The 14464-nt window shown below is 33.7% G+C and overlaps 3 protein-coding genes and 1 long non-coding RNA gene across 6 annotated transcripts in view; 3 read left to right on the plus strand and 1 right to left on the minus strand.

Annotated features, from left to right (window-relative positions):
- Nucleotides 1-8309, minus strand: part of LOC117605294 (uncharacterized) — a 104271-nt gene extending 95962 nt beyond the window's left edge. Inside the window, exon 1 of one of the 2 annotated variants that reach the window (XR_013065245.1) lies at nucleotides 8204-8309. The gene's annotated coding sequence lies outside the window, so the exon portion shown is untranslated. The remainder of the gene's footprint in view (nucleotides 1-8203) is intronic. The other variant, XM_076693284.1, reaches the window with a different exon arrangement.
- Nucleotides 4810-7013, plus strand: LOC143308252 (uncharacterized). Its single transcript, XR_013065247.1, has 3 exons — nucleotides 4810-5080; nucleotides 5167-5483; nucleotides 5575-7013. It is a non-coding gene; the product is annotated as an uncharacterized LOC143308252 (long non-coding RNA).
- Nucleotides 8310-9392: 1083 nt separating the features above from the next.
- On the plus strand, nucleotides 9393-11247 carry ND-ACP (NADH dehydrogenase (ubiquinone) acyl carrier protein). Of its 2 annotated transcripts, none has more exons than XM_034326221.2 (3): nucleotides 9393-9772; nucleotides 10216-10323; nucleotides 10806-11247. In XM_034326221.2, the coding sequence occupies exons 1-3, from the start codon at nucleotides 9614-9616 to the stop codon at nucleotides 10983-10985; spliced, it is 447 nt and encodes a 148-aa protein (XP_034182112.1). In that variant the 5' UTR covers nucleotides 9393-9613; the 3' UTR covers nucleotides 10986-11247. The 2 variants fall into 2 exon arrangements, with proteins under 2 accessions (XP_034182112.1, XP_034182111.1); XM_034326220.2 differs by lacking the exon at nucleotides 10216-10323 and adding an exon at nucleotides 10365-10481.
- Nucleotides 11248-11406: 159 nt separating this feature from the next.
- Nucleotides 11407-14329, plus strand: Mob4 (MOB kinase activator 4). Its single transcript, XM_034326651.2, has 4 exons — nucleotides 11407-11630; nucleotides 12055-12428; nucleotides 12515-12649; nucleotides 12725-14329. Exons 1-4 carry the CDS (start codon nucleotides 11571-11573, stop codon nucleotides 12819-12821), a joined length of 666 nt encoding a protein of 221 aa, XP_034182542.1. The 5' UTR covers nucleotides 11407-11570; the 3' UTR covers nucleotides 12822-14329.
- The last annotated feature ends 135 nt before the right edge of the window (nucleotides 14330-14464 follow it).

Below are 14464 nucleotides of genomic sequence, written 5' to 3' on the forward strand. Positions count from 1 at the left end.
TAATTTTTTATTTATAAGTTGTTGTTGATCTTGAAATGTTTTACATTGGATCCGGTAGACAGCGCTGCGATCAGATTCAGGAGAATTTCGTAACTTTGTGTTATTATTGTGTTAGAATAAATCGCGTGCTAATTGAAATATTACATTCAGATGTAATTAGTGTGTGAAGGGTTTTGAAGTGTAGATAAAAAACTATACATTGTGCAAATTCGGTGCGGTATTGAAGTGAGTATTTTACATGATTTTCTATCAAAGGGTCTAGAGTCTAGCCGTATCAGCATAGTGAATCGGCCCCAGCAACAATTTCGGTTGATATTTATACCACATAATGCATTTTGCCTAAACAACAATTGTGTGCAATTTCAACCCCCTACCCCCTCTGATAAGGGAAATATGAGGGTAAAACCACAAAACTTTACTATTTTTTTTTCGGAAACTATTTAAGATATTTGAACACATTAAAGTGCAAATAGTAGGTATTCATCAGCTGTATTTCATCTTTTTCTCAAAATTTTTATCCGATGATTAAGGGTTGAAAATTAATAAATAAATTTTTGAAAGTGATTTTTATAAACAATCCCTTGAGTGACACCCGCCGAAAAAATTAAGTAATCCTTTACTATTTAATTATTATCTGTAAAACAATGCAACGCCCTTTCATGAGGCAAAGCCAGGCTGAACGTTAGAGGCGCTCAACATAACCGACCTACAGGGGAATACGTTGCGCCGCGCCGCACAGTGCGTGGTCCCATTTAAGTATTTTAGTGACAAATGCATATAACTTTTGAATCGTAAAAGATATTGGCATGAAACTTGGACTGGATAATATATGTCGAGTTACAGATAGGATAAAAATAGGATTATATCAATATTATTATTATTATTATTGTTGTTGTTGTTTCAATAATAATTATTATTATTTCATATTATATAATGATTATTTCTGCGGTTTCTATATCTAATTCTTTAATTTTTTAGTGTACGATTTTATTCTAATGGTAGATATACATGAGTCTGATGTTATGAGTAGACGATATAACATGTCTCTGTTTATTTCTATCCTGTAGTATTTTCTGCCATTTCGAATTCTAATGTTTTTAAAATCTTTTTGTCGTGTTTTCGTGCTTTTTGCGATTAGCTTATAGCCATAGTTTGATTAAATATGCTGCAAGTGAACAAATTTTGTTGAAATGGAAAAATAGCTCAAACGTAACAAATATACAAGCGTCTTTTTACTTACCAGGTATAAGTAAAATAAAATGTAGAATAAATGTAAAAGAAATATAATCACAACAATTGTTTAATAATACTTCACTACACACACGAAATATATACTAATAATACTAGTGAAACTTAACACTAACACACAAAATATATACTATTAATACTAGTAAAATATAGCACTACACACACAAAATATAAATATACTAATGAAATACAAAGTATTAAAAATAAGATGTACGTAACTGAAACACTAAAATACAATATTTTAATGTATCAAAATGTTCAAAAATTTTAACTGTTCGCTCTGCTGTAGTTCTGTACTAACTGAATGCAATCTAACAGAGGAAAACTCTTTCAATTCTTATCTGCAATATAGCGTAAACATTTCAAGTGTTTAGAATCTCAATATTCTCTGAGAAGAGATTCCTAGAACGTCACGCAGTCCTGACGCGAACGTACATATGTACCGTAACACCGTGAGATTTTAACAGTGATAATTTGTAAAGTAGGATGAAGTAGGAACTAATTTTTGCACCATTACAAAGCGGAAGGTATACAGAAAGCATTCTGCTTTGTAAAAACTCGGGACTCTTTGGGACTAAAAAGATCCGTCCTGTCAAACGTTCAAAATTTGAAATTTTTTTTTGTTTCATTAGATATGATATTTTTAGTACACTATGAATACCAATTTTTGATTAATTGACATAATCTGTAATATAAGACAGTACTTTCCACCTCCAAAAAACAGCGGAAGGAAATATTGTATACAATCGCCAATTCATCTCATAGAAGTAGGGCAATTTTTTCGTGAAAAACGCTGCATTTAAAACATGCAACTTAAAGTACTTGTTTCGGCTACGACTTTTGTTAAATCTTATTAACTCTAACATATTTGAAGTCGACGGACATTTAAAAAACAGTATACATAGAATAGATATTGATATGAGAAACCTCATTTTCTGCTGAAATGTCACTAAAATTTTCAAACGGGACCACTGTGACGCGCCGACTCGCCACATTTCTCATACCAGAAACAGCTCTCAGAAAAGTATGAACTCTTCTTTCCCTAAACTGTGTGTTAGTTAAGTCATTTATTTAAATAATATATTAATAATTTAATTTGTTTAATTAAGTTTTCTGATCTTAACTTTTAACGTCCGTGTTTTCACGGTGTTCCTCGTTTTAAGTATGTGGGAGCCCTAAAAAGAGCTGATTGTGTTGTACGTTACAAATGGCCCCGTTATATAAATGCAACTAAGGTGTTTCTCGTTTTTAAGCCCAAAAAGAGCTGATTGTGTTATGTATCGCCAGGTTGAAGTAGATGATTTGAAAAAGAATACTCGAAAACCTTTTTTAAAAAAACACGCTTGTTTTAACCTTCGTCACTAGTTTCATCACTAAATGGAATAATGTTAGTTTTATCAAATAAGTGAGTTAAAATTTATAACATAATTAACCCTTTTCAGGGCGCCCATATACTTAAAACGAGGAAGACCTTAGTTACAACTATTTACAGGTACCAGCTATAATTTAATTAAAAGTAATACAAACGTGAAAAGGTAAAGACGGAAATAGTTATAGAAGTCTATGTTCTTTACAACGTTGAATATGTAGAATGATATTGCAGTTATACCTGTGATACTTTCTTCGACTATTCAAAGGACAACTAATGGCATCTAACATAATGTCATTGTTCAAGACATGATATAAATCTGTGATTTAGGGCTCTCATATATTTAAAACGAGGAACGCCTTGAAAACACGGACGCTGAAAGTTAAGATCAGAAAATTTAATTAAAAAATTTAAATTGTTAATATATTATTTAAATAAATAACTGTTAACTAACACACAGTTTAGGAAAAGAAGAGTTCATACTTTTCTGACAATGAGAGCTGTTTCTGGTATGAGAAACGTGGCGGGCTGGCGCGGCGCAACGTATTCCCTTATAGGTCGGTTAGGTTGAGCGCCTCTAACGTTCAGCCTGGCTTTGCCTCATGAAAGGGCGTTGCATTGGTTTTATTTTTTTTTAACTATGATGTACCAATCCGACACTCTTGAAACTTTTACAGATAATAATTAAATAGTAAAGGATTACTTAATTTTTTCGGCGAGTGTCACTCAAGGGATTGTTTATAAAAATCACTTTCAAAAATTTATTTATTAATTTTCAACCCTTAATCATCGGATAAAAATTTTGAAAAAAAAAAAAATGAAATACAGCTAATGAATACCTACTATTTGCACTTTAATGTGTTCAAATATCTTAAATAGTTTCCGAGAAAAAAAATAGTAATGTTTTGGGGTTTTACCCTCATATCTCCCTTATCAGAGAGGGTAGGGGGTTGAAATTGCACACAATTATTGTTTAGACAAAAAGCATTATGTGGTATAAATATCAACCGAAATTGTTACTGGGGCCGATTCACTATGCTGATACGGCTAGACCCTTTATACGTGCGTTGATTAACAATCATCCTAACCTACAAATTTATTTGTGTAGTTAATTTATTTCATAACAAATTTTTAAAATTGTTTTTATTTTAAATTGTTATTTATCGGAAATAGTAAATAAAAAAAAATATGAAATAAAATTATACATTATTTACCTAAAATTTGGTACAATAAATCCTTTCAGTCCTGTTACTTAATTAAAATGTTATCTTAAAGAAGTTACTCGTATTAGTTGTTGGGTATTTTTTTACAGTATTTTATTTTTACAGAAAAATGCCACGTCTTCGCGGAAGAGTAAGAAATATTGGTCGACGTACCCAACATGATCCATAATCGTCGATTGAATAGAACAGTTGAAGAACACTCGACGGATAATGTAAATTTAACAGATCAACTTGCAAACACACGTGCAAATGAAAATTTAGAGCAGCACAATCAACGTCTTCGTGCTAATAAGTATATTAAGACAACGAGAGGCACGTCAACGAGCGACCGAGGCACACAGAGAACATAATCAACAGCGGATGCAAGATCATCGAGCATTGACACGAGCATCACTTAATCGTCTTGCGTTCGAATATGACCCTGAAGTAGACTATTCGTCACATGCACTAATCATCATCGGTAATATGGATAAAGAGGGTCAACATTGTCATGCTTTCAAGTACAAAGGTGAATCGGCCGGGTTATGTTGCGCTTCTGGAAAAGTTTCACTTCCATCATTAAATTCGCCACCAGAACCATTGAAAACACTGTTAGCTGGAGCCACATCTCAATCAAAATTGTTTTTGCGTAAAATTCGTAAATTCAATTCTTGCTTCCAAATGACATCATTTGGAGCAACAAAAATTGTTCAGAATGAAGATGGTCGCAATTTTGAATCTACATTCAAGATTCAGGGCCAAGTGTACCATCAAATTGGTTCATTGCTTCCAATGCATAATTCCGATCCAAAATTTTTACAAATCTACTTTATGGGCGATGAGGAGCAACAAACTAATACACGCTGCGTATACAACCGCATAGAGCAGATGGAGGAGCGAGAAATTGTGGAAATTTTGGAAACGTTTTTGCAAAATCATAACCAATTGGTCCGGTTGTTCAAGACTCTTTCCACAGACTGCAAAACGACAACTACGTCATTGTCATTAAAGCAGACAAAGTACCATATAATGTTGTGAGAGCACGCAGGCACATATAATGTTCCAACTATTAATGAAGTTGCAGTTGTTATGGCTGGCGACCCATCTGAATGTCGAGATATACGCATACAACGCAGAGATAATACGGTGCAAATAATTCAAGACAATCATCGTTCTTACGATGCATTGCAGTATCCGTTGATATTTTGGGAAGGAGAAGATAGATATCATTTAAATATTAAACAAAGGAATCCAACGACAGGTACAACACATAGATTATTTTATTATTCTTTTTTTCGCACCAATAATTTCTTTGTATCTTATTTATATTTTTATTTCCAAGTGTAGAAATGAACAAGAAAGTTAGCGCGATGAACTTCTACGCATACCGGTTAATGATTCGTGCTAATCAAGAGGCTGAACTTTAGTTTACCGGACCCAAAATTTTGCACCTTTTTTTTTTTTAATCTATAGTTTTTGATGCGGAGAATCCAAAAATGCAAGTCTCAACTTTAGGAATTCAGTGGTTAAAAAGTTATAAGCGTGTAAAGTTTGACATTTTTAGCGGATTTGTTACGTTACTGTGACGCCATATTGACTTCTTGTCCAATGAACGGTGTCGCTAGCTGCAGGCAGATTCACGTGGGTGCCGACTACTTTGGCGGGTAAAGTTGATACTGTCTGAGTTAGTTAGGTGTATATTTTTTTAAAGAGAGAGAGAGAGAGAATTCAATTTTATGAATAATTTAAATACAGCTAGTGATGGGACTCATACCCAGCAAATAGAATCAAATTGGCGACCGGCGAAGGACTGGATGAGAGGGAGGGGTCGTTTTCACGACAAGGAATTTGCCGATCGCTTATGCGAATATCTGTGGAGACGGTTTTGCCGTCACAACAACATAGACCTTATGGGATCAATGATGAAAACGATTCGGAAACAATATGTTTTTAATTAAGGTAAGCGGAAGTTTAGTTCTACGCTATGCGAGGACCAATCAGGTTATACATCTAAGGCAATATGGCGTCACAGTAACGTAGCAAATACGCTAAAAATGTCAAACTTTACACGCTTATAACTTTTTAACCACTGAATTCCTAAAGTTGAGACTTGCATTTTCAAATTCTACGCATCAAAAACTATAGATTCAAAAAAAAAAGGTCCAAAATTTTGGGTCCGGTAAACTAAAGTTTTACCACCAAAAACATCTTGTCAATTACAAAGGTTGAAAAAAGAGTAGTTTTTGGAGCAGTTAATGCTTGTTGTCGAGCAGTCTGTTCCGTGAAATAAACACGTTGTCCATTTTGAAGATGCACAGCCAAATGTATAACAGCAGGATCTCTTTCATGTATAGGAAAACCGAAAATACGCCAAATAGCTTCGTTACTACTAATGTATCGGCCCATTTGATAACGTATTATTTCATAACATAATTCAACAGAATCTTTTGCTTTTAGATTATATTATGTAGTTATTTATGTAGAATAATTTAATGTGCGCAATCATTGTATTTTATTTGTATTTATTGTTTTATTTAGACTAATATACGCCCCGTTGCAGATGGACGATTTTCACTGAGAGTGACTGTATTTTTTTTGGTAAGTGCCACGACAAGAGTATTCGAAATCGGCAAAGGGCGCGACAAGAATACTCAATATCGGCAAAACGCGACACGTATATTTAAATCGGCGAAACAAAGCAAAAAAAATTGTATGGCATAAATTATCAAACCTAGTGACTATGCAACAGGCTCAAAATAATTTTCAAAATCAAACGTTCGATCGAAAACGGCTTTCGGGCCGATTGAGAGGCACTGATAGTTTTTATATCGGTACGTTAATCACAACACCGTGTGATTATTACCGACGACCGACAATGGCAAAGAAAAACGGCAACAAGGGTATCAGTAATGGTAACGGGCACCTTTGCGTAGTTTCGACAATTTCAAATTCGTAACGGTGTTTCGAGAAATTCCGATCGCAAGAGCTTATAGAACGTCGGACCTTCCTGGCCCCACGTTGGGCGCCAAAGTGACCCTTTTCGGGGGTTCACCTTATATAAAATTTCTACAATAAAGACCGTGGCCGGCCGTCACAGTCTATGCAGGGAAGTTCGCAAGGGTTGGAAAGAATATGGGATGGGAATCTCTGGGTAGAGGGTTCGAGGAGGTTCTTCGCGTTACGCGATCGAGTATCTAAAGCCGAGTATCCACCTGTATCAAACGCCCGTATCGTATCACCGTTCCGAACCCTTTTGAATAGGCAGACGTTGCCTCGTTGCATGCCACGGCGTGCTACGGCTCGGACAATATTTCTTCGTTTCTTGAAAGAAACTCCTATAGGCGAGAAGTTTCGATTTCCTGCATGCTGTTTCTTTATTGTAATTGTCCTAACCATATCGTGTTTGGTATCATTTTAATCAGAAAAACGTCACAAATATCTTGGTAAAAGTTTTATAAGAAAAAAATGAAAAATAACAAAGTTCAGTCATTGCATTAGTATTATCTCACTGATATATCCGATTCCAGATCATATTATCTCGAGCCTCGAGTGTCATGTTTCCACTTGACATAGCATTTCGGGCCTTCGCCTGGGTATGTTGTTTTTACGTTTCAAGTGGTCTCCGAACCTATCCTTTGAACAGCAAGAAACCGACAATTTTCGGATCGGCCCGTTCCTTCACCTCCGTATCACAGCCCAATAGAACTTTCGATACTCGGCAACGGAAAAATCTCTGGAAAATTAACATTGTCCTTTTTCAATAATCACAGAGGTTCTTATTAACATTGCTCTTTTATGTACAGCGTATCACCGAAGATAATTGATCTGTTTAAATATATTTAGACGATAAAATTTGTCTAAATTAAATTAGATTAAGTTCATAAATAATTTCATCGATTTTGAAATGAATCCAATAATACTGCAAGATTTCAAATAAATTGAAACCTAAGTGACGGCACGAAACGCTATGTCAAGTGCAAATGCATAAACCTTTCCTTCGATGCAACGGCAAAGAATCGACAAATTTTTCGGATGGGTCCGTTGCCTCCGTTCCTTTGGAACGGCACGCAGCAAAACGAAACTCCTCGCCTGTAGTGGCCCAGTCCTATTGCCGAACCGTTTCTATCAAGAAACGAAGAAATATTGTCCGAGCCGTAGCACGCCGTGGCATGCAACGAGGCAACGTCTGCCTATTCAAAAGGGTTCGGAACGGTGATACGATACGGGCGTTGGATACAGGTGGATACTCGGCTTAAAGGGAACAGGAGATCTTTAGAGGCTGGAGAAGGGGGCGAGACGATATCAAGGCATTAAAAGAATCGGGCGCGGAAGGTGCCCGTTATCGGACCCAAATTTTACAATTTTATTAATAATAGGGACTTACCGTAACGTTGACCGCACGTACGCACTCGCACTCACTCGCTACTATCACTTCTAATACCAAAATCTGACTGCTCGCTCGTCGCTGCCGACGGTTCGGTCGACGCACACATATTCACATATACGAGATGAGAATGAGCGCGCGGTCAAGCGCAGAAAACGAACGAACTGCGCCCTACAGAAAAGACGAGGAATTAAATTTGTCGTCTGTTTTACCTTTTTGACGTCTTTCACGGGTGAAAATTGTAGAACACAAATTTCTTCTATCTGGAGATTTGTACATCATTCCTTGGGTGCTCGTTTTGTTCTATCCGACCCAAAGAATGGCGCTCTGGTCTCTATTTGGACATACGATCCGCAAAAATGTTTATATTACGAATAAATTAATGCAGGTAAGTCCGATCCGCCATGTTCTTGATCGTGGACAGACACCAATTTCAATATTTTATAACTTTTTGACAATTTGGATAAAATAAGGACCAAAGCGCCATTCTTTATGGCCTCCTGAACACGTCCCTAAAATTTTTTTGCATTCTGTTTAGTAATGACGACGTAATTTGTGTTCTCGTTTCTAGGAATTTTTCTAGGGACTGTCGGTAAAGTTTTCAACGCTAGCATCACCTGTTTGGTTGCCGAAGTCGTCGAAGTCTCTTCGACATCCTGATTATTCAAAGGGGGGTCATAAATTTAGCACAAGATCTTTTCATTTTCTGTCTTTCTCTGGGTCCTCTGGCTCCCTCTTAGCACGTGTGCACGGAATCGTTCTCGTGTCTTGGCGGAGCACCACCATTTCCACTCGCTTGAGGGTGGCTCGAAGCCGGGGAGAGGAACCACCTCTGAACAGAGATGGGCTCCTTGGCCATTGGACCAGGGACAATCCTGAGGGAGGATTCAGCACTCAGCGAAGAAGGGATGCCAGCCGATATCGATCAAGGATCTTCACCGCCGAGCGCAAATCGATTCCAAGCTTTATACACCGCTTAGATACACTTTCAAAGTCATTCTCGAATAAAGCAGTCAGTACTTTTACTAACAACGCTAAGGTGTTTGATTTGTTTTGCGCGCCGCGAACAGAGTGCTTCAGCGCTCCACGGGCACCTTACTCACGTCCCAGAAATCCCTAAAATTCCCTAAACCGCAAGGAGGACACGCAACAATATTATGTAAGTATTAACTTCTACTTTTTTTTAAATAAAAGGGGGAAAAAATTGTAATCTGTTTTAGCATAAACTTTATTTTATTACGAAAAAGCTAGAAGTAAGAGTAGAGGGCTTCTCTGAGCAGCACCAAATAAGTATATTCTTTCCTTACAGATGTCGTTGCAATTCCTAACTCATGTAATAGGAATAAAGTTTGTGCACGTGCCTAGGTTAAGTCTTGCAGAACGATTTTAGAAATCGTTGTGATAGAGAAAATGGCGTCTCTCGCGGGAGTTCGTCTTTTAATGAGAAATACCGGTACTCTTAGAAATTTAATCAGTCGACCATGCTTACGTGGTGCTGTTACACAACTTCAATTAAATGAAAGATTCTTTCATTGTAACCGACAAAGTACCACTAAAGTCTTACCGCAGGTAAACATCGTTCTTTCCGATAGCTTCCATAAAACTCCCTTTGATGGTTAATATGTTCTACTTAATATTTCGTATTATGTAACTAAAATAATTGATGTTCCGACAAAATATAGAACATTAGATCATTTTAAACATGTAGCAATAATTCAATTAATTCCGTCAGTGTAACATGTCATATTTTAATTAAATAAGATGCACGTAAAGTAGAATGGGTATACTTTATACTTTCGATATCGAGACTCAGGTCTCTTTTGTTAAAGTTGTTATTTTGTTTAACAGTGAACTTGTCGTATGTTCAGGTCAAAAAATAATTAATTCTCACGTTTTGTTCTTACTAAAAAGTCTTCTTTTTTAAAACTTTATTGAAGAAAAAAATATAACATTATATATTTTCTAACATATAAGTATAAAATAATAATATATAGATCATATAATACATGTAGGTAAAGACACAGACTATACGCACATATTGTAAAGATGCTAAAATTAAAGATATTCAGGAACGTGTTCTCGATGTGGTCAAAGCCTATGATAAAATATCTGCTGACAAGGTTGTAAAACTATATATTTTCTAGAAACTATTATTTTACAGGGCCCACGAGTCAAGCAGGTGCGCCACTACAGTCACAAGCAACCATTAACACTTCAACTTATTAGCCAGCGTGTACTTTTAGTGCTAGGTCTCTATGATAAAATTGATCGAAACAAGGTATCTGATCACTATCAGACGATACAATATTAAAGATGCTTGTGAAAATGTTCTTGCAAACATTACTGCATAGTTTAAGAGAGACATTCAAATATAATTTTGTAAAGTTTTAGTATTTGGTTGTTATATAGCTTTTAGATCAGATAATAATCAATTAACACCTCGCTTGAATCGTGGTGTCTCTATGATAAACTGATATGTATATTTATTTTTTTATTTTATGTAGAAATTGAAAGCAGATTATGTTCTTCTTTCAATTACATATCAGTTATTTGATATCACCATTTATGGATATATAATAACATAATTTAAAATTCTATACAGTTAAGTTTGGAGTCTCATTTTATGAATGACTTGGGCTTGGATTCTTTGGATCATATAGAAGTTATAATGGCCATAGAAGACGAATTTGGTTTTGAAATACCAGATATGGATGCAGAGAAATTATTACGGCCAGCAGATATAGTGCGTTATGTTGCTGACAAAGAAGATATTTATGAATAAATATCTATATAAAAGCTGCTACTTTTTAGTCAGATATTTTTATTTTTAACATATTGTATAAGAAAAAATTTTGAATTGTTTCTTCTGTATATAAATTTTCATTGTTATAATAATAAAGCGGATTATTAGATTCAAACAAAATGAACATTTTTATTTATATTCTAGAGGAAGCAAGTATAACATGATTACATGTATTTACAAGTACCATGTTGATTTTAAGTAAAGATCAGGTTGATTAAAAGGTGCAAATAAAAAATATTGTGTTCATAAAAATCCCTTATTTCTAAATTTATTCTGTACATCTTTTAAACTCTTTTCCAATTTTTCACTTTGTGAGACTTTTAACAATTCAAAATTTTCAAAATTTCAAAAAATGTTAAAATTGTCAATTAAAAAGAAATTGAATCAAATTATTTTAAATTTTGATTTTTGTCTCAACATATTTTAAAGAATTTTGATTCTTATTATTTTGTTCAAAATATATAAGAGAAGAGAAGTCTCGGTAACAATAAGACAATTAGGGGGAGGTCTTTCAAGTCTATTCTTCCTCTGAAGCTGGCATAATCGAGTGCAACAACTAGCAAAATGAAGATGGCGGATGGACCCACGATCCTTAGAAGAAATAGACCCGGAACGAAAGCAAAGGTTGATAAAGATATTAATATTATTTGCTATTTGTTTTTTCTTTGGTTTATGTGTGATTATTTAATAAATGTTTGGTTATATGCCTTGTACTTGCAGAAATATTTAAACGCGTTTCTGACGCGCATCTAATGAAAATCAATGCTGAGCGAGAAGCGACTGTTTACACATTCATACTTTATCATTTATTGTTTCATTTGTAACATTTTATACATTTATCAATATGCAAATTATTCTTGACCCTTAACATAGTTTTTAGGTTATTTGCTCTTTAAGAATGTTGTATTTCATGTTCTCTGTTAATAATAAAGGTAGAAAGTTTGACAGATAATGACACAATATGTTTTTTATTATGCCAATAGTATCTAGAGTTTAAATTTTGATTCTATGGTTTGTTGTATCTTCTGAAGTTGAAATATGTGTTTAGGATTTCTGTAGATGGCCAGATGAACCCTTCGAAGAAATGGATAGCACATTGGCTGTGCAACAATATATTCAACAAATGATCAGAAAGGATCCATCCAATGTTGATTTGATATTGAAAATGCCAGATGCACAAGATGAAGCAGTGTGGAAATATGAGCATTTGAGGCAATTTTGTATGGAACTCAATGGCTTGACAGTAAGATTGCAAGAAGAATGTTATCCAGCATCTTGTAGTCAAATGACAGCTACAGAACAATGGATATTTTTGTGTGCTGCTCACAAAACTCCTAAGGAATGTCCAGCCATTGACTATACAAGACATACTCTTGATGGTGCAGCTTGTTTGCTTAATAGCAACAAATACTTTCCCAGCAGGTATATTACTGAAAAGTTACGATGAACACAGGATACATATAATTTAAAATTTAGAATGTTTTATATCCGTTAAAATTTTTTTCTAGGGTTAGTATCAAAGAATCTTCGGTAGCCAAACTTGGATCAGTTAGTCGCAGGGTTTATAGAATTTTTTCTCATGCATATTATCATCACAGAGCAATATTTGATGAATTTGAGAATAAAACCTTTCTGTGCCGCAGGTACATACCCGTGGATATGAATATTTAAAAAATTTATGTTTATTTTGATCACTGAATCAATTTCTTTTTCTATAGGTTTACAGCATTTGTGACAAAGTACAGTTTGATGTCAAAAGAGAGTTTAATAGTTCCAATAATGGAAGAAGATGGAACAACAGAAAGCGAAGCCTAGAATTTAAATGTTTATTTATATTGTCCCAAGTCGATTTGTCAGATTTAACAAGGTCACTGGTAATACTGATATATCATTGAAATACTTGTTGTAGTCCCAAATGTGACAAGAACATTGAAAAGGTTCAGTACCTAATTTCACTGAAATGTTCTTGATTAAGAATAAAATTTGTTTAATGGGAATTCATTGGAATTTTTTAATAGAAATTTGTGTGCTTAAGAGTTATACTCCTTTTTCATTAAGTATACAAAATGTACGATTGTACTATGAACAAATTTTTATTAAGTGTTCGTATTAATGATATTTCTTATGATGAACGTACTATCCATTTTATCATTATAACAATGTATAATTATATACCTTTTTTAGATACTGAACTTATAAATGTCACATTAAATAACAAAACATTCGGATGTTCAGTTTTATATGTATTACTTGGTCGTATATTTGATATTTTTCCTACATTAATGATGTAAATTTGTACAAAAGTATTCGATTATATTTTTATTGAAATTAATAATTGCACATGAATTCTAAGAAATTTCTCTTGAAATCAAATATGTAAACAAATTAATCGTAATACATATTTTAATTTTTACTCATTTTCAATATTGGAATAATTCATGGTAAGAAAATAAATCCATCTATTATACTGAGAATAACTTGTCTTAACGATCGGGATATAGCTAAACCAAAAAGATACTTATAAATATAATCCTTACATAATATTAGTAACAATAATAAATCATGCAATATCTTTATTTATATTATATTTATTTTACGTGGTAATAAATTAAAAACTTCGAACATATCTTTCCAGTTACAGCTTACAATATCATAATCAGTTATTAACTAAGATATTAACACTTTGATGGCCGCATGCTTTGTTGAATCTACGACTTTTGTAATTTTATGTGCCTTTTTATATCTAAACAGAACCTACCGATAAGATGGTATGTCTGTAGTCTCATTAATGTAAGCTGTAAAATTACAAATTTCCAAATTATAATCGAAAACTACTACAATACTTATCAAAGTTATGAAAAATAATATCTTTATCATTTGTTTCGGTACTTATATTTTCCGAAATAAGACTAGAGAATGCGAGTAACTATTATTTTGTATTAATTTTAGCGTTATAATTACTGTCAATCAACATTGAAAGTATCCTCTAGATTTCTTATTGAGAAAAGCAATATCAGTATTGGAAGATTATCTATACTACTGCCGAATACTGCTGCAATAAATAGTTTTCATCAACAATTAATATAAAGTTATAAAAGTGTTAAGAATACTGTTAAATTTGCAATTTTTTATTTCATCAGTATGTAAATCACGTGAATGTTTGTAAACTTGTACCATTTTGATACACGATTATTAAGCAACAATAACAGCACTAGAAAGTGTTCCCATTTCCATTTATCATCAATGATGAAAAATTAAAAAAAAAATTTTTATTTGGTAATTATTTAATGCAAGTAGCTTTTTTTAAAAATTTTCAATGTCTATTCGTACCTATTATAACTCTGTATATATAATTTGTAAATAATAAACAAAAAATGACATTTAAGTAACTAAAATCAAGACCACATTGTCTGTAACAAATATACATGTACTGGTGAAGAATAAACTTTCTATTTAAT

The sequence above is a fragment of the Osmia lignaria genome, chromosome 3 (genome assembly GCF_051020975.1).
Source record: "Osmia lignaria lignaria isolate PbOS001 chromosome 3, iyOsmLign1, whole genome shotgun sequence".
NCBI lineage: Eukaryota > Metazoa > Arthropoda > Insecta > Hymenoptera > Megachilidae > Osmia > Osmia lignaria.

What these genes read in the sequence shown, in the direction of transcription:
- ND-ACP (XM_034326220.2), top strand. Translation starts at nt 9,614, where the DNA reads ATGGCGTCTCTCGCGGGAGTTCGTCTTTTAATGAGAAATACCGGTACT. An exon ending in CCACTAAAGTCTTACCGCAG is followed by an intron (nt 9,773 to 10,364) that starts GTAAACATCGTT and finishes ATTATTTTACAG; the next exon opens with GGCCCACGAGTCAAGCAGGT. An exon ending in ATAAAATTGATCGAAACAAG is followed by an intron (nt 10,482 to 10,805) that starts GTATCTGATCAC and finishes AATTCTATACAG; the next exon opens with TTAAGTTTGGAGTCTCATTT.
- Mob4 (XM_034326651.2), top strand. Translation starts at nt 11,571, where the DNA reads ATGAAGATGGCGGATGGACCCACGATCCTTAGAAGAAATAGACCCGGA. An exon ending in AACAAATACTTTCCCAGCAG is followed by an intron (nt 12,429 to 12,514) that starts GTATATTACTGA and finishes ATTTTTTTCTAG; the next exon opens with GGTTAGTATCAAAGAATCTT. An exon ending in AAAACCTTTCTGTGCCGCAG is followed by an intron (nt 12,650 to 12,724) that starts GTACATACCCGT and finishes CTTTTTCTATAG; the next exon opens with GTTTACAGCATTTGTGACAA.